Source organism: Enoplosus armatus, chromosome 7 (assembly GCF_043641665.1).
Source record: "Enoplosus armatus isolate fEnoArm2 chromosome 7, fEnoArm2.hap1, whole genome shotgun sequence".
NCBI lineage: Eukaryota > Metazoa > Chordata > Actinopteri > Centrarchiformes > Enoplosidae > Enoplosus > Enoplosus armatus.
The window spans coordinates 12157467-12181977 of NC_092186.1; the positions used below are offsets into that span (position 1 = coordinate 12157467).

General features: G+C 42.3%; 3 protein-coding genes across 3 annotated transcripts; all 3 read left to right on the plus strand.

Annotated features, from left to right (window-relative positions):
- Positions 1–1350: 1350 nt before the first annotated feature.
- mob3c (MOB kinase activator 3C) lies at positions 1351–6915 on the plus strand. The gene is made up of 4 exons (XM_070908957.1): positions 1351–1491; positions 3320–3915; positions 5429–5631; positions 6530–6915. The coding sequence occupies exons 2-4, from the start codon at positions 3498–3500 to the stop codon at positions 6557–6559; spliced, it is 651 nt and encodes a 216-aa protein (XP_070765058.1). The 5' UTR covers positions 1351–1491; positions 3320–3497; the 3' UTR covers positions 6560–6915.
- A 593-nt stretch (positions 6916–7508) lies between these two features.
- Positions 7509–14756, plus strand: mknk1 (MAPK interacting serine/threonine kinase 1). The gene is made up of 14 exons (XM_070908410.1): positions 7509–7599; positions 8295–8357; positions 8866–8968; positions 9081–9179; positions 9304–9401; positions 9981–10060; positions 10153–10226; positions 10324–10428; positions 10524–10579; positions 10686–10781; positions 10876–11070; positions 11994–12158; positions 12306–12349; positions 12617–14756. The coding sequence occupies exons 2-14, from the start codon at positions 8304–8306 to the stop codon at positions 12834–12836; spliced, it is 1389 nt and encodes a 462-aa protein (XP_070764511.1). The 5' UTR covers positions 7509–7599; positions 8295–8303; the 3' UTR covers positions 12837–14756.
- Positions 14757–16856: 2100 nt separating this feature from the next.
- Positions 16857–17462, plus strand: LOC139287399 (transmembrane protein 275-like). Its single transcript, XM_070908411.1, has one exon. It carries the CDS (start codon positions 16857–16859, stop codon positions 17460–17462), a length of 606 nt encoding a protein of 201 aa, XP_070764512.1.
- Positions 17463–24511: the final 7049 nt, after the last annotated feature.

Consider the following 24511-nt stretch of genomic DNA (forward strand, 5'->3'; position numbering starts at 1 on the left):
CTTCATATATACTCAAACATATAAAGCAATAACTTTTATAAAAAGGGAGCCAAATGAATCCAATGTATTCCTTGCAAATAATACTTTATCTTCTCTAACATCCTAAAATGCAATGCATTTTGAATCCAGTGAGTGTGAGATGGGGGATCAGAATCCTTCCAATTAAGCAACATCAAGCGCCTTGTGATAAAGGTCAGGGAAGCAATACAATCTCCATCGTATCTTGGTATACTGACTACTGACTTGATTGCTGCAGTTCAATGAGACACTCGTTCACATGTTCAGACAAGGACACACACTGAAACCTGTTCTGATATTTTAATCCTGGGGAGGAAACTAACTGTCATCAGGAATCTAGTTCTAGTTGCACTGCTAGCTTGCGATGCCGTTGCTCAAACTAAGACACGGCTTTCTACCAACCAGCAAACATAAACATTAGAACCTAGAATTAGCTTTCATTCCATAAACAAGACTTTATCTCATCCTTCGTCCTGCAGTTTTATCACTACCATACTAGAGGGAATCATATCACAAAGAGTCTATGGCGACAGCTTCTTTTTGCAGGTTGGGTGCCGTTACACAGCACAGAAACAGACACCCTGGTCATTTTAGTAGCACCCATTCACCTCCCAGACAAAGGGAACAGTCAGGACAGCTATCATAAGAACACTCAGCCCCCAAGGGCACCAGGAAATAGACCGTTTCAGTCAAACATGCCTTGTTTGTTCATGATTTGAATGCAGATTTTTGTATCAATGTTTTGAAGAGTAGTTTTTGGAGAGTAGAACTTTCTCTATTTAAGGGTGAGCTCTGAGTTCAACGACAATATCTTAAGAAGGCCAAGAATTTAAATGATATGTTATTGAGACTTCACAAAAAAAAAAAAAAAATGAGCGGCATGGAGTGCCAAACATCCAGAAATGTTTGTGGGATCATTCTGCTCCTTCTGTCCTATATGTGGCTTAAGAGGAGGGGTTGTTTTCTCAGGACCTTTAGCAGTGGGCTGGCCTTTGGTGGGCTGGCTGCTCTGCCTACAGGATGAGAAGAAAGGGAAAAAATGGAAAAGAGGGAGGCCTGAGTGGGGGTTTGGAAAGGCCTTTTCCAGCCCTTCTACTCTTTCACTTTATAGGTCCTCCATACTCACACCCACGTACAGAAACACACACGCACACACACACACACACACATACACACATAGACAGCAGAGCCCAGTAGACAAAGTCAGGATGTGACATCATCCACAGGAAGAGAAGCCAAACAACTTTTTCTCTCTTTACTGTGTTGTCTGTGCTGCTGAGTGAAGTTGGAGCCTCTCGGTCTGTTGCCGTCCGGCAGAGGAGAGGATCCAGAGGAGCTAGAGGGGGGGCAGAGCAGCTGGAGCTGTCCTCCACAGGGAAGTTTAAAGTCAAGCGGTCTGGAGCCTGAATCCTACCCGAACGTCCCACGACGTTCCACCACATTCCAGACCCTCTGCTGTGGGATTTCAGCCAGGTACAGTGCAGACAGCTTTTTCCACTCTGTAATCTCTTGTTTTCGTCCTCCCTCAGACTCTTCCTTTATTTCTGCTTACTGCGACTTGCAATGCTTCCTTTTTTTCTCTCTCTCATTTATGTGACGACTCTTGAGAGGATTTTTGTTTGACTGCAGAGTGAGAGGCAAATTCCATAACAACCACGAAAGTATGCCAACAGTACGTGATCAGACATGCTTAAGTATGGGGCTGTTCAGGCATGCAGGGGGACGTAAAGTGATCAGAATTAAAGTCACTCTGTCCCACATGCTGTCACTTTTTACACAAACTAAACTAAACTAAAGTGTCCACATGTAATGTTTGGCTGGAGCTGTCTCTCCCTGAATCGAGTACTGAATGAAACACTGTCACTATGAGCCTTTCTCAGAAGCCCTTTTGTTATGGACACATTCATAGCTATCTCATGACCACGTATTCATGCTCCCCCAGTGGTGAATTTTATGACTGTGAAAGCTAGTGGAAAGAAAAAGTACTCTTCTCATATATCAAATGATGTTTCCATTTGAAATCATTAAGTGTTGCTCTAATTGTTGACCAGAACCCAGCAAAACTACAAGCTATAAGCAGACGCATGAGGAGTCTGAAATGTGATACTCAACACAAACACCAGTATCAGTGCTTGGTCTACAATGTGAGCACAGATGATAATACAGAGACAGAAACTTCTGCTAATTTGAGTCACAGAGAAACAACCACAGGAAATGTTGAGGCCGGCAGTTCAAAATGGGACACAAATGCGGATATAGTATCATGTTGCAACCACGGCCACTTGAATGTGACTGCACTGTCAAATCTGTGGCAGCAACACATACTACTGTCTTCCAAAGTACTGAATGGAAACACGCAACTCAGTGTAACACAATAAAACGTAACCCTTTCAGTTCTGTGACTTTATTCCTTATAAACTGCCCACCTTATTTTCCTATAATAACCTACTCAATTCATATTCAAATGCTGACATTTATGTTTTATTATGATAACACGTAACCATTCAGTGAGTTCATGCTCCTGATCAGTGTGTTATTATCTGCCAGATGGTTAACAGCTATCAGGGAAAAGATTATCTGTCAATGATGTCTTGGTTGTGTTTCACATCCCAAGATTCGTTTCCCACAGGGGGAACTGACAGTCTGTGTTTTTCATCAGTTGTAATGTTCAGTGTTTTTACAGCAAACTTAAAGCTTCATTGCCTTAGCATCTACCTTCATACCCCAATGTTCTGACACATAGCTCTGTGTCTGAGCAAAGCAAGCAATGCACTGTGGACCTTTTCTCTCACAGTACTCTAGAATTGTTTCATCGACACAGCATGCCGTTCATTTTCTCAATTCTGCTTGCTCTAGATGCTCTAGTGGGCTGAATTTGACCACAAACGACTGAAACTGTGGCTATTTTTATCAATGGGTGCAACTGACAATCTTGTGATAAGGTCATGTTGGTCACACAGAGCAGTGGAGGCAGTAAAGGCACATTTGGGATGAACTCACGGAGTTGTCCATAGTTTTCTTTGCAGTATGTACTTTGGCCTTCATGAGTCATTTTAATGATCTAGTTCTTGAAAATATTTGGCTTGTGAACTTTAATGTCATGCCTACTTTGTGGTTTTTATGGCAGATGCCTTTTTTTTGCAAACCCCCTTTATAAACACTCGGACAATGATATGTATGGTTTGTAGTTTGATGCCTTTGATGTTTTGGTCATATGCAAATGTGGATCATTCTGGCCAAAATCAGTGGCTTGACAGGAAAGGAAAACGCCTCTGACTTCTCTCTTTGTTCTGCTTCACAGAAACGTCCCGCCATCTGAAAACAGGAGCTCCCTGCAATCTTTACATGACAGACGTTGACCCCTTGTGACCTGGTTTCCGAGCCTGGTTCCATCTCTCAGGAAGGTCACACTTTATCAAACTCCAAACTAATTATTATTCTGGAGAGCTTATTCTCCCCTTATCCCTGAGACTGAGTCGATGGCGTTGTGTCTTGGACAAGTGTTCAGCAAAGACAAAACATTCAGGCCAAGAAAACGGTTTGAGCCAGGCACCCAGCGCTTCGAACTCTACAAGAAGGCCCAGGCCTCACTCAAGTCTGGCTTGGACCTGAGGAAAGTGGTTCAGCTGCCGGAGGGAGAGAACATCAACGACTGGATTGCCGTTCATGTGGTGGATTTCTTTAACAGGATCAACTTGATCTATGGCACGATGAGCGAGTTCTGCACCGAGCGCTCGTGTCCCATCATGTCTGGGGGGCTGAGGTACGAGTACAGGTGGCAGGACGGTGACGACTACAAGAAACCCACCAAGCTGCCCGCTCTCAAGTACATGAACCTGCTGATGGACTGGATAGAGTCGCTCATCAATAATGAGTATATCTTCCCCACCAGAGTAGGTGTGTGAGGAGTCTGCAAATTAAGGCGTCAGGCTATTATCGAGTGTGTAACCTAATATATGATTGATTGCTGCCTGCACTGATCTTGTGCTTCATCAATGCTGAAGTGTCAGCCTGCAGTGCAGTGCTGTTCCCCTTCATTAACATCTCAAATGGGATGATAAAGTTCAAGCAGAGGTTAATTAAACAATAAGGTTGACATTTAGAGGAGATTGAATGGGTAACTGTGGTGTTATTTTATCTCAGCACCAGATTTGACAATCAACATTTATTAGAAGTGAGAATTTCATGCATAATGGAGGAGTGAGCTCAGGCTCAGCGGTTAGCACTGAAACCAAAGTGGCACTGTGTTTGAAGCAATCAGGAGCTTCTCTGTGTCGGTCAGGTGAAATGAAAGCTCTAAATTTCCCATAGGTGTGAATGAGTTTTTTCTATTGGCGAGCCTGTGATAGATGTCCAGGGTGTTTTTCTACCTTTTGCCCCATGTGTGCACAATCGCCCATGGCCCTGAACAAGACTAAACAGGGACAGAAAATGGATGGATAAAGTTATCATAAGATGTGGAACAATGTGCTCTAGCACAGTAGTTTTTGTGCTATGTGCCCCCACAGCCCTTTCAACCCCTCATTAGTGTGCCACTTCCTTAGATGGGACAGCGTCAAGGAATTGATAGTTTTTCCGTTCTGAGAAAACACAGTGGCTTTGGTGGCTTCCTGAAACATTGATCCACATAAGACATAATGATCCTACAGTTGGCATGTTTAGACCTGTTTCTTTTTTTCAGTAGATTTTGTCAATCTTACGTATGTATTACTACCATTCAAAGTGACTTTTCTGACAGCTTTTGCACAACTTTTCATGTTATTGGTTGTTGTGGCAGAAACTATACAAAAGATCAGACTCACACCAATTTATAATCTTAGTTGTGTCTTCATTTTCCTCCTAAACACAAATACGTGGGTCATTTTTGATCTTCTTTTTTTCCCAAATCTTAGTTTCTCTTTTGTCAAATAGGCTGAGCTTCTTGCAGACGTAACCCCATGTACCTCTGGCTGAAAACCACAGCTCCGCTGCACCTTTATATATTATACAAATTTACAAATATATAAAAGAGTATTTCAGCTTCAGCTTTTGTTAGTTCACACAAAGCATAGAGAGCATTTTTGGACTGTCTGAGGCCTCGTGCAACCAAAAATTATGTTGTTTTGAATAAAGGTGCAATGGAGAATTATTTAACATTTATTCTACCTTTTCTCTTTCATGTCCACTTTTATCAACCCAGTACCTGAAAAGAGGTTGTGCTTGGAATTACTTCTTGTCAGTGAAATATATTGTCCATGCAAGATTTCATTAAGACACTGACTACTTCTCAAAGACTACAGTATATCACATCTGCTAAATGATGGTTTCAGTTATAGAAAGCGATTTCATTTTTGTCTCAGATCTAATTAAACAATTTCTCAGGTGGAAGTCTCTTAATGTCTGTAACACTTTTCTCTTTTCTTCACACTAGGTGTACCTTTCCCCAAGAACTTCCAGCAGGTGTGCAAGAAGATCCTGAGCCGTCTCTTCAGGGTGTTCGTACATGTTTACATCCATCACTTTGACAGCATCTGCAGCATGGGTGCAGAGGCCCACATCAATACCTGCTACAAGCACTACTACTACTTCATCTCAGAGTTCAACCTTATTGATCACTCTGAACTGGAGCCCCTGGTGAGACAATAGCATGAGCTCAGATGTGTGAGGGTGAGGACAGGACGCAGCAGAAAGAGGGTCAGATGGATGTTTTTTGTATAGGGAGGGTTGTCAGTATCACGCTCATAATTGTCAGTCTAGTGGAAAATATTAGCCTTCCTGCCATCTATAGCCTTGTCGTGCAGCATGCGCAGTGAGGCTGAGTTTTCTCTTCATGTCAGTGTGTTTTCCTGGACAGTGCACATGCAGCGCAAAGAAAGTAACAGCAGTTTTTAACTACTGAAGCCACACAGACTTCATGATCACTCAGCTTTCCAGTGGACATACAATGCATGAACTGTGTTCTCCGAAAGATAATAATAATTTCCATTTGACACAAGGAATGGAATATGCGTTCACTTTTCCCCTCAATTTTCCATCATGAAAGAAACTCGTTAACTGCTTTATAGAAAATGGTTCGGTTTGAAGCAACAATCCTCATAAGAGAAGTTGCAGACTTGTGTGCAGTCATGTAATGAGTTTTTGCAGTTGTTGCTTTGTTCCAACAAAGGGACCTCCATCACATATGAGCAGATGGAGAATGGGGCTCCGAGCATCAATAAAAGGCTTCAGTTATCATCATTATGGAGCCCGGGCTGTGTAACTCCCCTCCCAAAGTGAAACAGGGATAAGACATTTATGTCAACACACTGTGAAAGAGATACATCGAGTAAACAGACCCTGTTTTATTGTCCCACCTTTAGTATAGCAATTCTTTTTGTTGTTGGTCTCATAAGAACAATAGCTTTCTTTCTCACAATAAGAAATAATGTTCCTCGTATTGAAAGTGTAGATTGCACTTCATAACAAGCATTCATCTCCTCATACGATATGAATTTGATGTGTTGAACATGTCCTTTGTTTTCCTTTCCTACAGAAAGAGATGACAGAGAAGATATGCAATTAAACAAAACCACATGGACAAAGGAGTTTACATTTTGGCATTATCTGAGCCCCGTGAGAAATCATCGGCTTCAAAACACTCAAAACAAAGGACAATTTTACATAAAGTTGGTTTTCTAGGCATAACTGGGACTTACCACACTTCTTCAGATGGTGGCACTGTGCCTTCACAGAGGTTTTTTACTTACCGTAAGTACGATGGTTGATGCCATTATTATAGGACTTTGTGTTGGTTTATAATACTACATCTTCTGTACTCATGCCTTTTCTTTCCTCCTGTGCATGTATGTTTATGTTTGACCTTTTATATACAGTGTTGTCAGTCTTATTTTGTTGAATGAAAGTTTGTTTTTTATTTGATGTCAGTGTTTTTGTAATTTGAACATAAAAATGCAACCTAAAAATTATCAGTGTTTTTGCAAATGTGTTTTTTTATGTATTGCACTGCACCACAAAAATATTGGGTCATGGTCACGATTTGTTTTTTTTCATTTTCAAAGTCAACACTATAAACAGACAGCATATTAACAAGATGAATACTTATTCTTTTAACTCTTTTAATAATATACATGCTTTTAAGATTTAGTCTGCTACGCAGGCTGAATTTAGTTTCAGGCCAAAACCAACACAGACAAACACAGACTTCAAATGCAGACAGTGCTAAACCATAAACTGCAAAATAATAATGATGAAATATGTTAGGTATGTGGCGTGAGCCGTACTTCTTCTTTTCAGTGCTGACCTGCCAAACCTCTAATATGCATGTGTAAATAAAGGTCACCATCATGCACAAAAAATCCCCACTACGTGGATTGGGGTGTGGCGGGAAATCAAGCCAAGTGACGTGGCAGTGGTAGCTGTATTCTCGACCAATGGGAGACGGAGGTATGCAGAAGGGGGCGGGGCAATCGTCTGTTCATGTGGTTTCCCGCCTGGTACGTCACTGGCTGTCTGACTGATGGATCTCAGCTAGCAATGGATGTTTATATCAGCTGTCCGAGGCTTTGACGGAGGGGATTTGGCTGGTTTGGACACAGAGTCCAGGTTAGAAGAGTGTTTTTATTGCATTTATATTATCGTTTTAACGAGACCTGACCGGCCTCTTAACAAAGTAGCGAACTGAGGTTAATCGTAGGACAAGCTAGCGGGGTCTGGCTAGCTAGCTATGGCTAACGACAATAACATAACGTCGTCGGATTACACAGTCAGCAGTTAACGCTAACCCTAGCTTTGGTCTGGTTAAGTTTTTATACATTGTTCTCTCTGGGTAAGGGTGCCTATATTTGTGTTACGTTAGCAGAATGGCTATTGTTAGCTGCTGTATTGGCTGTCGGTAACATTACACACTTGGTAACTGCCGAGTTTCTTAAGGACATCAACAGTAAGTTAAGCTAACAGACGGATATCCAATTTACTATAACTTTGAGCTGGTATAATGCTAGATCTTATAGCTAAATGCTAACGTCTTTAACAGCAGTCCAATGCATTAACGTACCGTAGCATCTTTTACTTGGCAGAAGGATAAGCCTACCTTAACAGACTGGACTTGAACCGCATGCGGCATTTCTGTCACTTAATAACAGCAACTAAATCTGAACACAATTTGACACTGAGAGTGAAAAGACGGGGGAGACCTCTTACAGAAACCACCAACTGAACTGACTTGTTATTGTGTATATTTATGTCGCTGCTGCTGCAGTTTGTTCCAGATGAACTCAGTATTTGTGATGTACTCTCAGTTGGCAGATATGGTGAGGCACATCATGATGACGGAGTTGCAAGCCTTCCAGCACTCTCTCCAGGTAAGATATGGACTGTTATTTCAAAACCTTTATCTTCCTCAAACATGCTGTGTTAGATACGGTCAGGCTGCCAGAAAGTAGTCCGCAGACTGTCAAGATTATCAACACAAATGTAGAAGTTTCATCACTGTCATGTCATGCACTATGACTGGTTGTGTAAATGCTTCTGGTAATATCCAGGGAGAGGTTAGGCCTGTCATTGTGTTTCCTGTATTCTCGTCAGGCCACTGTTTTGGCAGGTTGCCACAGGGGAAGATAATCAGCAGGTTGTAGTGGCAGTTATACGACCATATAATTACAGTGGGTCATTTTTTTGTAAGAAGGTTTTTATGAACTATATGTGTGGATACTTTTAATTTGTCACTATTTAACACTAAGAACAAAGTGTGAGAATTATCTATCCTCTGCGCACTCTCTCTACTGCACCACCACCTGATCTGTCTAGCTACCCTCTCACTTTCCCTCCCTCTCTCCCCCTTCCCATGTGACCTGCTTCTCTCTTTTACAGGGTAACTCCCTGGCTGTGGGCCAAGTGGGGCAGAGCTGTGGGGGTATTCAGGAGAAGGGGGTCGCTTCAGAGGACAGACAGCACCTTTCACAAGGCCCAGCAGGTACAACAGCTCTGGAGCTACTGAAACTTATGGTGCACACAGTAACACGCTGGCAAAGTCTGTACTGTTTTAACTAATTTGCTTGCATATGGGTTCTTCTGTGTTGCTACAGAAATTGAGAAAAGCCAGCCAGTGAACATCCCAGATGCAGCGAAAAGAAAGAAGAAGAAAAGAACTAGAGCAACAGACAGCCTCACAGGCACTTTTGATGGTAATGAAGCTGATATTATTGATACATACTGTGCAGTATATGAAAAACAAAAAGGAAAATGTTATCTTTTATTCAAAAGATAACCCAAAACCTACTGCAGTCTCATTTGTCACATTTTCTTCAGATCTCTACAAACTGACAGATGAGGTGCTTGGTCAGGGGGCTTATGCTAAAGTTCAAGGATGTATAAGTCTGCAGAATGGACAGGAGTTTGCTGTGAAGGTGAGTAAGGACATTTTGTAGGCAACACTATACAAGGTAACCAAGGAAGGCATTTATAAAAGTTTGTCATTATGATTGAGGCGATGCTGAGGCGGCTTGTTGGATGCAGTTTCTCAGAGTTTTTAAAAAGTTGTTCTGTACTTGGCTTGGATGTAAAATGTGTACTAAATTAACACCATCTTTAGCAAAATCTGGCTTGTGTTGTACCAGATGGAGAACTCTGGCACAGAAAGTTGTGGAAATACTTTTAGATACATTTATTTGCATAAATAATACAAGGGTTATCAAACCAATTGAAAGGTTATTTACTTAAACTCTTAGACTTTTTCTAAGTTTGAAGTTTTTCAAAGTTTAAAATATAAAACAAAAAAAATAATATGCATTTTCTTAGGTTTGTTGAGCACACAAAGCTTATTTATAGCAACGCAGTGTTGAAAGATAAAACTAAGAAGAACAGACAGAATCACAAACAGAACAGAATTATACGCATAATAATTGAAAGCCAGCTGTGTTTAATACTGTGAAATCAAAATGTTTACAGGCAGCTTATAGCTTTCTGTCTGTTTTTGTGGCACAAAGATTATAGAAAAGAGTGCAGGGCACAGCCGCAGCAGAGTCTTTCGAGAAGTGGAGACTCTCTACCAGTGTCAAGGAAACAGGTGAGTGCGTTTAGATGGGATTCTTTTTTTACCAAATTAAAACCAACACAGAGGGAAACAGATTCTAAACATTGGGAAATATCTTGATCCAGGAACATTTTGGAATTGATCCAGTTCTTTGAAGACAGCTCCTGCTTTTATTTGGTATTTGAAAAGCTGCGTGGAGGTAAGAATAAATGAATAACTCAATAATTACACATCAGCATACACTTAGTTTTTATAAACACAGGCTGATTGCTGCTGATTGTCTTGTCTTCCTTCAGGCTCCATTCTTACACACATCCAGAACAGAAAGCACTTTGATGAGCTGGAGGCCAGTAAGGTGGTCAGGGACATTGCCCAAGCTCTTGACTTCCTTCACACAAAAGGTAAGTCAACATCCAAACGGCAAATCCAAAAGTGCAAAGAGAAGAACAGTGGATTTTGTTTTGTTCTGTCATGATGACGATGTGCTTTTCTGCAGGCATTGCCCATAGAGACCTTAAGCTGGAGAACATCCTTTGTGAATACACTGATCGGGTAAGTAGCTTTCAAAGGACAGGAAGCTTTCAGAAGGACTTTAGTTGTTCCTAGAGATATAGAGTATAATAATATAATAATGTTTTCCCTCTATCTTTCTACTCAGGTTTCCCCAGTAAAGATCTGTGATTTTGACTTGGGAAGTGGAGTGAAGCTCAGCAGTGCCTGTACGCCCATAACAACTCCAGAGCTCACCACACCGGTAACAGTCTAGTTTTTAATTCATAGCACATACAAACAAACAAACAGAATCTAATGGATAACAGTCACCTGACTCTGGTGTGTTTTTCTCTTAGTGTGGCTCAGCAGAGTACATGGCTCCAGAAGTAGTGGAGGTGTTCACTGATGAGGCTTCCTTCTACGACAAGCGCTGTGACCTCTGGAGTCTCGGGGTCATCCTCTACATCCTGCTGAGCGGCAGCCCCCCATTCACAGGCCACTGTGGCACCGACTGTGGCTGGGACAGAGGAGAAACCTGCAGAACCTGCCAGGTACACTCGCCCTCTCAGCCTCTCTGCTCGCTCAGTGTCTGTCTCACCTGACACTCCTTTAAGTGTTCACTTCCTGCAGTGTTTACAGCTCAGAGATTCAGAATGCCTCCCCTGTCACCATCCTGAAACAGTGTTATTTCACCAGGTCACAGTCATGATATTACTGCTTTTGCCGGGGAAGGTACAACATGAATGTTTTTGTGTTTTACAACAGCAGTAACAAAACTTGGTTGCTTATTTCTTTCTTTCATCACCCAGTTTTTGTGTTGTGTCACCATGTCTGGAATCAAAAGTGTTCTGATTAGATCCAAACAGCCACATTGGAAATATAAGGCGCACATTTTCTGAAAGTCTCCCTTGAAAGGTGTTCATTGTGTTAACTCGGTTACTCACACAGAAAGTGCCATAGACAGTTGTGTACAGTTGTGTATAGTTGTGTAACAAATTAAAAAAACAGAGCTAGAGGGAGAAGTTCAAACCCAGCTTACTTTCTCACTTCCACACAGCTGGCCAATCACAGCATGAAGTACTTGTCAATGGCGGATTGTTGGTTTGGGAAGTTGCAAACCAACAATGTGTAATCATAGTCGTACATAGACAAACAGTAATCGTAGTACATGCGCCTAAGTTAATTTTTTTTAAGCCATCAGGGACAAAATGCACATGTGTGGCGGTGCAGCTTGATTTGGCTGTGACTGCATCTGTAGCTCTGGACATGAATCATTTTCCTCTGTTATCACCTGAGTCTGGTTTTAATATGTAATCTCTTGGCTCTGGAGACACTAGAGGAGCAGCATAATTGGTGACTGATGTGTGCTTCATGATAGATATCACTCACATACAGGCACTCTAATGCTGGTCCACGGAGGAAGTTTTACCTCTGCCTCAGCTTCACAGGCTGTTGTGTCATTTTGTCTCCTCAGAGTCACCTGTTCGAGAGCATCCAGCAGGGCAAGTATGAGTTTCCAGACAAGGACTGGGATCACATCACAGAGGGGGCCAAGGATCTCATATCCAAGCTGTTGGTTCGGGATGCAACTCTGCGCCTCAGTGCTGCTCAGGTCCTCAAGCACCCTTGGGTGCAGGGGGTGGGTTAACATTACATCTGTGCACCAGAATCACTGTTTTGTACTTGGTACTCTACCATTGTACCAAGACCACTGTATCACTCAGTGCTATTTTACTTTATTGAAAGCTGTGATTTCAGGTCAATTATTCATTTTCTCATTTTACAGAACGCTCCAGAGAGAGGTCTTCCAACTCCTCATGTTCTACAGAGGTAAGTCAAGTCTAATGTATTTATGTAGTTTGTACCGTGATTTAAACAGAATATTAGCATTTTGAAATAAAATACAGATTAAAGCAACAGACTCAACTGTATTCTTTTTTTTGATAGGACGATAAAGCTTATGTTTTTAGGTGTGAAAACTTCTGAGTTTGAGTGAATGAGAAGGGGCAGGAAGAACACAGTGTGTGTCGATGGTACAGATGATTAAAAACCTTCAACTGTGTCTAAAATCCTTTTCTGCCTCCTGTCTTCTTCCAGGAACAGCAGCACCAAAGACCTGACCCAGTTTGCAGCAGAAGCCATCGCCTTCAACCGGCAGCTATCGCAGCACGACGAGCAGCAGGAGGACGTCGGAGCTATCGTGTGCTCCATGAGGCTTTCGCCTCCTTCCAACTCCAGGCTGGCCCGCAGACGGGCGCAGTCCAACGCCTTGCGCACCAGGGACTTCGCACCTGCATCGGATGACCTCGCAGCCTGAAGGACCAGTACAAGTCCTCCTCCTCATGATTTCCCACTGATTTTAGCCTCTGCCTGCTCCTTGTTTGTTTGTGTGTGTGTGCGTGTTTTTTGTTTTCACAGGGAGCCTTGTAGGATCACAGTATCAGAGGTTACTAATTGCTCTTGGTGTTAAGGCTCTTTCCCATTGGCCAGTAATCTTATCACCTAGACAGAGTCGGATCACCAAGAGGACAGTTAATCCTCTGCCACCGCCTCCTAATTGAAAACATAGTTGAAACTCCTGAGATTTGTCCAGGAATTGTTTTAAGCTGCCTGATTTTTAAAGCAAGAACTGTTTCATTTGCAAATAGCTTTGGGTTGACTTTTACACTTAGTCTTCACGGATTGATTTATTTTCTATTCAGTGTTGATAATATTTCAGATGACCCCAATAAAGCAGGAACCACTCTTAATGCCAGCAGTTTGTATTAAATATCTAATCAGTACATATCATTATCAACACAGCATTACATCGGTTCAGCACAGTTTGCTGCTGTTGCTGTCCTCATGCAATATTATCTAATTTTGATAGATTTTATTTATATTTGTTTCTCAGTCACTGGAGGAAAGGGATGAGCTATCTTTTTATTTCTGTTTTGTTTAAGCACGTCAGTGTATGTGATTTGATGTGTGGGTGTGTGTGTGTGTGGTTCAAATGATAAAAAATGGACTACACTTAGAAGAGACTGTCCATCTCTGGAAATGGGCTTTTCTGCATTTTGTTGAGGCTATGTAGAACTTACAGAAAGCGCAGGAATGTGAATTGATCTTGGAGAAGACCCCCTTTGATCAAATAGTTTTGTATTTCATTTCTAGTTTTCACTTCAACACAAGCTACCTGTAGCACTGATGTACTTTAACACAAGTCAGTTATCTAGTTTATCTGAAAAGGAGAATATTCTAGTCAATAATCAGTTTGGTCCAGCAATGTGAATTTGACACCTGCAGTAATAATGATCTTTTAAGGAGTTTTAACAACTTTTTATCCTCATTAGAGTCCAGCATTACCTCAGGCTTGTTTTTGCACCATGTCTTTGCACGTTTTGTACTGTACAAATGTAACGCCATCCCAAAAAGACTTGCTTAGTGTCTTATTGTCTTATTGATTTGTTGTCTCGGAGTGTTTTTAGTCTGAGTGACTTGAAATGTGAGAATTTGTTTTGCTTTTATGTAGCTAATGAGACTTAAAGTGGGTTTGTGGATAGTTGATGTTACACCTTGTAGTAAGATAGAGGATTCCAGACCGGGGTTGAAGGGATTTATTTTTATACAAGTATTTGTATGTTGTTCAGTTTTGTATCTTTGGTTCTGTGACTGGTTCTGAGTGTGTCTATGGAAAGCATAATGGACTAACCATGCTAAGACTTATCTGTCCTAGATTTCCTTGGGTCCATCAAGTCTCTGGTATTTACTTTTGATCCTTTCTTTAAAAAAAAAAATTTGTACTTTTTGTAATTGTTTCATTCATTGAGGGCCCTGTCTATATCTTATCACTTCTATTTCCCCTGACCCTGTTAACTTTATGTGTGGCCTGCTAAATGACATGTCCCCTGATTTCACACTGTTGCCATGGACACCTCATCCCTATAGCAACTAACGGCCTTCATAGGCTGGCAGGAATTGTCGGAGATGTGCTCAGAGTGAATACACACATTAGGAAACAACCACTTGCTATTTTAAAGCCCCCTCACTCCCATTATGAATCATACAAGGAGTTGTTTGTTTCCCCCCATCAACCTGTAATGGCATAAAATGAGATACAGTAATTGGTGTGCAATTATGGAGTCCCATTGAAATTTGTCTTATGGGGTCCTATGCATAATGCTCTCAGTGTGGAGCGTGTTTTCACTGGTATGCTGTGTTCTCAATAAAAAGATACTCAACATCTTCTCATATCTAATCTGTGTTACATCATTTAAACGAGTTATTGCCTTTTACTGCACGATCTCATTCAGGAGTTATGAGCAAATGGCTCTCTCCTCCGTACGAGTAAAAGTGGTTTCATTCTGAAGCTTTTGTTCAGTGAGGCTCCTTTTGTACTGGGTGAGAGGAAGGTGGAGGAACAGGAAGAGGGTGTGATTAACCTGCTCAGACGCTGACGAGATAGCATCTCTCTGACGGAAGCTGTGTCCTTGTAAAGATTTGTTTGAAAGCAGAGGAGAAGTGTGTGTATCCAGCATGTGGCTACTGAATCTGTGTAAGAGCTGAGAAGGCCCAGATGCAGAGGTGGAGGAAGTATTTAGATCCTTTACCTGAAAGTACTAACACCACACTGTTACAAGTAAAAGTCCTGCATTCAAAATGTTACTGAAGTAAAAGAATAAATAAGTATAATCAGGAAAACGTACTTAAAGTGTTAAAAGCATTAAAAGTTATATATTATATTACTCATTCATTATGTAAAAGCAGGCTTTTGCTGTTGTAGCTGGTTGAGTTGCAGCTAATTTTTAATTTCTTTGATTTGAATTGATTGATTTCTGATTGAACTTCAGAAAATAGTGTGAAATGCTGTCACAATTACCCAGAGCCCAAAATTACACCTTCACAATGCTTGTTTTGTCCAGAAATTAGTCCAAACCTCAACATTATGAAAAATACATTAAAATGAAAAATTTAGATGGAAAAGCAGCAAATCCTCACATTTGAGAAGCTGGAGCCACTGAAACTTTCAACTTTTTTGCTTAAAAATGACGATTATCAAAAAAGTTGCCAACTGTTAATCAACTAATTGCTTCAGCTGTACTTTTATAAACTGTTGGGTAGTTTCATTCATAACAAAACATCATATTTTCTAAGTACTTCATATGCAAAAATCTTAACTTTAGTTTGTACTTGTGTAAATGTACTTAGTTACATTCCACCAGATGTCCAAACAACAACTGAACTTTCATCATAATTTAAAAATGGAAACAAGAAGCAGAAGTAACATTCAAGACCACCCATCCTGTGTCTTTGTGTTTCCACTGATGTCTCAGAGAATCCTGGTTGTATCAGATGTTGATGTGTTCAGTTCACACATGCAAAACTTCATCGCTTCATTGGGCCTTGTGATTTGATTGGACCGTTTGTTTCAGAGCCCAGTAGCGCCCCCAGTGGCCGCTCTTCGTTATAACTCGCATGTGTTATGTGCCAGCAGCAGCAGCAGCTCACTTCACTGTCCACCTGCCGGAGGGAGAGATCACCTCCAGCTCCGCGGCTCCTGCACCAGATGATGGAGGGACGAACACCAAAGTGGGTCTGATCTGAAGGTACGTGACTCAGATAAGATCACGTGATAATGTTGCTGTGTGGTTGTTTTCAGTGCAAATTGTCTGTGCAAGTCTGGTAGCGTGAGCAGCAGTAAGGACGATGTGGTTTAGTGATTTTAGAGTCGCTTACGTTTTGTTTGATAATGACAGTGTTATCACTAGGAATAACACTTATAGTGTTAGTGGTATATTCCTCATCCATTACATGTTTTTATTGTTATTTATTGCTGTTTGCATGTGAAAACCTTTCTCATAGGGTGTAACTGATTAAAGTTGCTGAGTTAAATTTATGACTGAAACACATTTTCCCTTTTTTTTGTAGCATTTTAGGAATTACTTTTAAATGAAACGTAAAAATGAAAATAAAATGTCACAGAAACATTTAAAGTGTATAAAAGCTGTACAGCCTCTAAAACCTCACACATTTGCTCTTCCTCTTCAGGCACCTCACCTTCATCTCTCTCTGTCTCTCTCTGAGGTGTTGAGCTCAGTGATCAGTCAGTCGTCTGATCGAGGTCGAGGCAGATGGCCGCCCACCCAGAGTCTGGTTCTGCTTGAGGTTTCTGCCTGACAAAAGGGAGGTTTTCCTTTCCAAGTGCTTGCTCATGGTGGGAACTGTTGGCTCTCTGTAAAGAATATTGTAAAGAGTACAGTCCCTGAGATAACGTCTGTTATGGTTTTGCGCTATATAAATAAAATTGAATTGAATTGATCTTCAGCTTCTCTGGGCCTCACACAGCTCTCCATGAGACATGGTGCTACCTGAAAAACCCTCCAGACCGTCTGTTCCTATGAAGGTCCCCAAGCGGCGCGTCCTGCAGCACCAGAGCCTGCCCTCCCCGGCCCTGTGCTGCGCCTGCGGCCTGTGCATCATGCTGGCCGGCATCAACATCACCCTGGTGGGAGCTTTCACCTTTGGCACCTTAATCCCTACCGGCAACCCCCTCATTGTCATTGGGCCTCTGCTCTTATTGGTAGCCCTTGCCTTCTTCGCGGCCTGCTGTGTGGTCAGCAGGAGGCCCCCGGCCCACATGGCCCACAAGGCCAAAGGAGGTGAGAAGTGGGGGCTGATGCGGATGGGGACGGCAGCGTTCGAGGTGGAGACGAGCGAGCACACGCTGCAGGACACTACGGCCGTTCAGCTCAGCCCCACCAACTCCCCCACCTCCTCTCACAAATCCAGCTCCGACCACGGGGGCGACACAGCTCCGCCCGGCTGTCAGGATGGAGCAGGTGGGCTGCACATATCAGAGATGTCTGACATGGGTGACCCCGGAGATAACCCCACCTTGACCTCTGACAGCAAGGAGCCCACTCCCACACAGATGCTGCCCGCTCAGAACACTTCCTCTACGTAGCAAGGACTCTCTTCTGCACACTCTCTGTTTGAGTGTTTAGTTGTTTTGCTGTTTACATGATGAAAATGTGTTGTGCAAAACCTCCCTGGTTGTAGCTTATTCAGTGTGTTACAGTACGTTGTTATACGTTGTTTATTGCTCAGTCCCTGGATGTACATTACATGTTCCCAGAACAGAAAGATAATACCTTAATCCAAGTGCCTGTTTGTATACTTCTCGTTGTATAAAACATCCAGTTAAAGCAGATTATCCTGCATTCTCGCCCCATGGATGGACTGCGGTTAGTGCTTGTCATCTTACAACATTTGGGGGAGAAGATGAGCCAGCCAAGCTTCTCTGAGTCATGAAAGCTGTTCCTGTGTAAGCCTGGTAAATATCAGCCATTGTTCACACACTTTGACAGAACTGTTATGATTTTTCTTTTTTTTTTGCATCCACTGCAGTGAGCGAGTCGAGGTCGGTGTCTAGATGAATATTAAATTAGTGATTAGTGTAGGTCATGTTGTAGTGCCATTGTTATTATGTTACTGCAGACTGTCTGTACATGTTCGGGGCACCCATACGTTTTATAAATAAAGCTGAAATTTTGTTTGATTGTCAGTTACATGGCGTGTTTCTGTTCAAAACCTTGTAAAATCAATAGCTATGGCTTGGTGAGGATTTGATCATTTAAAACAGACTTTGTGCAGCATGCACCGAAAGAAAGCCACGAAAAACACAATAGCACATACATGTCAGGCTCCACAGGCTGAGAAAATAATTCATCGGTTATCTGAGAAAAGCCAGCGGCGGCAGAGCAAACAGCTCCTTCCTAACGCGTTGCCCATCACTTGGCATCGGACCCAACAGCTGCTGGCAAAGACGAGAGCCTTGTTTACTCACCATTATACATCTGCTGTCCACAAACACGGCAAGACACACAGTGTGATCCCCGCATACAACTCAACCGCTGGAAAAGATAACAGGACAGCCGCCGCCTGCTGTTATTGCGGTCTGTTTTGTGTGTGGATCAAGCCTTATGAATGGTGTCTGTAGTTAACCTGTGAGTCAGAAATACGACCGGTAGTGTTTCTGTAAAGAGGATGACATGTCTAGGCAACCTGAACTTGTTTTACTAAACTAGTAATGAGGTCATGTTGCTCTGAAGGATGGCACAGTGAAATCAATTTAGTGCAGGTTATTGTATTTTTTCACTAACAATATTTTATTAAGCCTCCACAGTTATCCTACTTTTATTTTTGAGCATTTACTCGCACTTTACATACATGAATAAGACATTGAAACGTTTCAGGACTTATTCTCTCATAACTGACACCACCTTTGTTCACATTCACCAACAGGAAACATACTGTAATATTCGGCAGAACATCATTATGTGCTCTTGAAAGGTTTTATTTGTCACATGCTTAAACAACATGTGCTGTGAAATCTAGTGTGGCATACTTTTGAGGTTGTGCAGAAAGACTACAAATATGAATACACAGCATGTAATATGATTATCAAAAGGCTAAAATGTGTATTAGCCCAATGTGTAGGTGAGCTGTGCAATTTTTCAGTATGTAGAAATGTAAAATGTACATATGTCAGAAGTGAGCGAGCACGAGTGCTGCATGGTTTACAGCCATCCTTTCAGCTCTGCATAGACAGAAAACAACTTTGACCATTACTTGAATGTTGTGATATATTTGAGAGAGTTTCCAGGCACAAAGAAAAACTCCAATGTTCCAAAATGACTCTGGAAAGCAGGACAAGGTTCTGACCCGGGTCCCTGCCAGTCCCCAGTACTTCACACTCCCTATGGGAATCCTTTCTCTACTCTAACAGCAACAAACACGCTGCTGTGACAACAACCATGGGCTCTGGTCCAAGCTCGAAGCAGAGGCCGTTGTTGTGGGTTATTTCACCATATTTCACAGGATTAAGCGTTACAGTACGAAGCTACATGTGTTGAATTCATTTGACCAAAGCAGTAACAAAGTCACGTTGCTCTGAGCGAAAAAAGTATTGTGTGTTTACAGCAAGAGATTAATTGTGTCACCCTTATGTTCGTGTTTCCTGTAAAGACACCGTCATGCTGCAGCCGCATCGGCATCTTGCTCTCTGTTGTTCTTCATATTGATTAATACACTATTCTTCAAATATCACTGGCAGCATAACCTCTTTGATCATTGACAAACACATAAAAAGGCTGTAATTTGCGAGGCAATCTTTATTCCAATCCACCCCACTCATGAAAGTGATCATTTGTGAATTTAATAATGATAGTGAGGCTGAAGGCTCATAATCACATAAGTGTCAGTGAGAGCTGAATGATTCACAAAAGGCTCAGGCTGAGGCTAATAGCTAATAGAAGAAGAGGAACGTGTTCAGTGAGCGTAACAATTAACAGGGATCAAATGCAACAGTTTGATAAATTATTATCCGTGGAGCTTCATCATTATATTTCAAGACAGAAAATGAGCCCAAAAGAATTCAGCTCCATTGACAGAGATCAGGCTGTATCTGGTCTTATGACTCCACCTTGTGGAGAGAAGACAGTAGGCCCTATTAGTGCTCATAAAGAGCAAGACTACTGATGAAGGAATGCTTTACAGTGGTAAAACAGGAATCATTCATCTTGTATCCTGGTGCTTCAAAAGAAGGAACTTAACCAAGATAATAATGCCAGTTAAGAGATGTTCTTATTTTGAGACGCATCCTCTTGTTTCCTCTCATTTTCACTATCATTCATGCATTAATTAGACATCTTGGTAATTTCATTTGGGTTAAAGTTTAGTATTATATTTCATGTTATTCTCCATAAATAGAAATACACTTATAAACATAGATTATTTCCAAATTAAACAACAGGGAAAATATTGCTGTAGTTCACTGTCTCCAGTACTGAGTTATGCCATCAGAGGGCAGCATCGCCATTCACACGGTGTTTCCAAGCCAGGTGAAGATGGCCGTGTGTTCATGTTGAGGTACAGGACATTTACTGGGTTTGTTTTGATGCAGTCTTTGGCTTTGATATGATTTTGAATTATAATGAATTTTGAATTAAAGCATAGTCTTAAAATATTTCACACATTACCCTGTCAAGAAACCTTTCGTCTTTTGGTCCAAAAAGGATCAATCTCTCAAGAAAATGCACTCTGTTACATTTTATTAGATACACCTAGCTTAGACCAACGCAGTCCTGCAATAACTGCTTCCTTCATGAAGGTCATTTGTTCAGTTTTATTGAAACTGAGAGGTGCTGAATCAACTTTGTTCATTTCAGAGGCTGCAGTTTTTGCTGCTGTTGAATTGTATTGCGTCATACTGAGAGATGTTTCTAATATTTACCCTCATTGACGTAAATGAGAATTAAAAACACCTCTCAGTGTCATTGCAGGGTTGTTGTATGAGACAGCTAGGTATAGCTAAGCTAGCAAAGTGTTGAATCCCTCATAGAAAGTGCAGATTTAAAGTCCCCCTCCTCTCAAAAATATGTTTTGCTTATTGTTACTTCACGTTTGTTTGAGCTTCACTGTGCAGAATGATGTATGTGCAGAGTTTGACACTCGAAGGCTGTGTTCACATTCATCTGCTGAAGGGGGAAAGTTTCTCTGTGCTCACCTTAAACCTCAGTTCGACTCGTGTACGTATACGGGAGGATATTGTGACGTCACAACTAGTTTGGAAACCAATCGTGGTTCAACATGCAGTTTACACTTAAGAAACTTGAAGCCTCCAGTGCACACATACTGAGAATGCACTTTTCAGTGAAGTAGGTGACAACTAGTAGTTAAATGTTTGAAATGAAAATAATTGCATATTCATGTGTTCAGGATTTTTCAATGAGGGAAAAGGAGTAGATTTCATTTTAAGCAAATACATTTTTTTGTGGAAAAACCATATCAGACAAATTATTATTCAGCACAGAGTGTGTCTTAATGTAAATAAATGAATGATGTACTATGGAATTAAATAGCCATCACCACTAAGTTTAACACCATCTCATAATTTGTTTCTTAATGTATAAAGAAGTGAACTACTGTATCATCAAAATCCTTAATGTTCGTGTTTCTGTGAGTGACATGAGGAACTCTTTAAGGCCATGCAAGTTGTGCTTATTGCCTTATTCTTGATTGGTTATCTCATTCTTTCCCACATCCCAAAGTGTGTTGGCCTTGAATGCATCACGGCCTGTAACTGCGCTTGTTCAAAGTGCCTGGCCGCACTGCGCCGTCCTTGGGCCTCTGCCTGCCTGCAGCTCGCTGCGTTGCAGAGGGATGCGACGATCCTCCTGCGGCCCTGAAACCGCAGCCAGGTCGTCTCTGAACCGCTGCCTGAAAAATACATTTCCCACAGGTAATACACTACATTCCCAGATAACCCGAAGATAGAACAATAGCAAGGTTACAGTGTCTTTGACCCCCTCTGTGAACACAATCATCACCAGGTGAGTGGCCCGAAGTGTTTCATGCACGCTGAACTTCCTGTACACAGGCCCGGCTCGCATCTGGTTTTCTGCTGCATCTTGTATAAGCCATTTGTCTTTCCGTCCCACCTCTGTTGTCGGGTAGATCAGCCGTTTCATGTCCCACCTCTTGAAATGAAGTGCCATTAATTCTATCTTTCTTCTCACTGTCCCTCTAAACAGCAGCCGGCATGATTTAATTCCTAATGACTGTTGTGAGTGCTGACTCAGCTATTGTAAAACAAATGATATCTCTGTCCTGTTGGAATAATCCCAATCTATTTCAATGGAAGGGGCCGTATTAAACTGACAAAAGGGGGAGGATATATCCATCTCATGATAAATGTGCAAATGTCCACCAAAGCTGAATCAGACACCACATTTTAATGGCCTGATTGCTCGTTCATTTCTCGCCTCATTCTCTAGCAGCCCTGCTCCCTCCTTTTTAATGCGGAGCTGGTCATATTTTGTCCCAGATTAGTATAGACGCCGGCTGACAGTTGCCTCTGCTCAAGGTATTTAGAAGACATAATTCATTCATAGATCTAGAAGTGCTCCCATTTGTCATCCCCATTTTTTATGCTCAGTCTCCCTGCAGTCGCTCATTCCTCTGGGTGGTGGTGGTGGTGTGTGTGTGTGTGTGTGTGCGTGTGTGTGTCTGTCAAGGGAGATGAGGGGCCAGGGCAGTTTTCAGCTGATGTATTAGCTGGCATATGCAAGCAATGAATTATCAAGGAGGAAAAGGAGTCAATTATCCACTCCTAAAGAGGGGCCGGGCCTGTGTGGCCTAGGGGCCCCTTTCCATATTTACCAAATCATTTCACAGAAAGGCACCTGGGGAGGAGACAGTGAACACACACACACATGCATGAACACACACGATCGGCTCCGACCCTCTCCTGCTCAACCTTGCCCCCTCTCGTCACTTTTCCTCCCTGCACATGCTCAGTGCTGCCTGCTCGCTTAACAAGGACAGGCGGTGACGTTTTTGGATCCGTATGGTAATAATCCATTTTATACACACCGACTCCTCAAACTGATTTCGGCTGAGCTGGAATAGCCACGCCGTGACCGTCAGCCATTTTGCTGTGTCCCAATTCTCTCCCCTGACTCCCCTCGAATCAAAATGGGGCCCTGATTGACTGTGCCGCTCTGACTAATAGAGTGGATATGGTAAATGAAATACCCAGCACTTTCATTCCAAAGTCTCTTACCCCCTGTGTCCCCAGTCACTTTGCCTTGACATATTTTCAGAGATTGAGCGTTCTATCCTGTTTTTGATGAGGACAGGCTGAGACGAGGTGCACTGCGATGGCAGTGATGCCTCAGAGCACCCGGGACCCTCGGACATGGGCGGCCGAGCTGACAGGGCCTCTGGTGACAGACGGGGCTGACACTTAGGGAAATGAGGTCGTTAGACAGCATTACGAGTGAGCTGATGGCTCAGTAATGGGTTTTAAGTTTGGAATTTAACACTGAAGCCCACCGGGGATGGGTTTGATGTGCAGGCGGACAGGTGGGTTTCTCCAGAATAAAGACGGCAACTCTCACGGGGCACCAGAGAGAACCGGCTTGGTTGAGAGGGGAGAAAAAAGGGGATGAGGAAAAGGAGAGAGCAGTAGACAGAGGACGGGAAACGTTCTATAAATAAGGCACACAGACAGTGATCCTCTTTAACACAAAGAAATCAAGAAGAGGGTTTCAGCATATGAGTGACTTTTGTTTTTGGTCCTGCGCTTCATTTCCAGCTTACTGCAAGAGTTTTGCTTTCTTTTGGATTTGAATGTCCACGCAAACCAAGTGAAAAGTTATCTCCTCCATCCAGATGATTGTTCCTCCAAACTGTTTTAATCTGTTGTGGCTCAATGGCAGAAGGTGCTGATTCCTAAAACAATGAACATTTTCACACCCTTTGTTATGTTTCGGAAGGTTTATAATTTTTGCACGCTGTATGCACACAGCTTCCAAGCTGCCTTGAGTCTTAAGAAAGGGCGTCTAAATTTAGCGCGTAACGATAAACTCTTAAGTTATAAGACATAGGCTAATGCGTAAGGGTGTTAAAACCAGTGGGATAGTTTAGTGGAGATTAAGGGACGTATCAAAGACTCGTGTAAAGCTCCATCAAGAGCTGTGCGGTTGTTTGGTGGGCATCTGCACATGCTTTAAAAAAAAAAAAAAGGAGCGGCTCATAGAGCTTTGGCAGCCAGTGAGTGACTGATAATGTCTCAACATCACTTCCATTACTCCTTTTGGCTGTGTTGTGAAAATGAATGGTCCACTTTACTGCTGCCGTGGACCCAGCAAGTTCTGTTCAGGAGGAAGATTTAGAGGGGCGTTATGGCCGTCCGGCGGAGGGCAAGACAACTCACAGGAGAGGATGAAATGGATGAGGTGGGGGTAGAATGATGGCGGCAGTTTCATTCATTCCCCTGACTTAGTTTCGGGGAGATGAATCATGTTTGGCCTCTGGGAGAGGGTTATGGAGGGAAAAAGAAGGTCAGGTTTCCATGGCAGGATTTTTCAGTAGAGCAGATGAGGAGGGTTGGCAATACAAATCAAGTCGAGAAGCTTCACAATGTGTTTCGGCTCTGCGTCCTGCAGG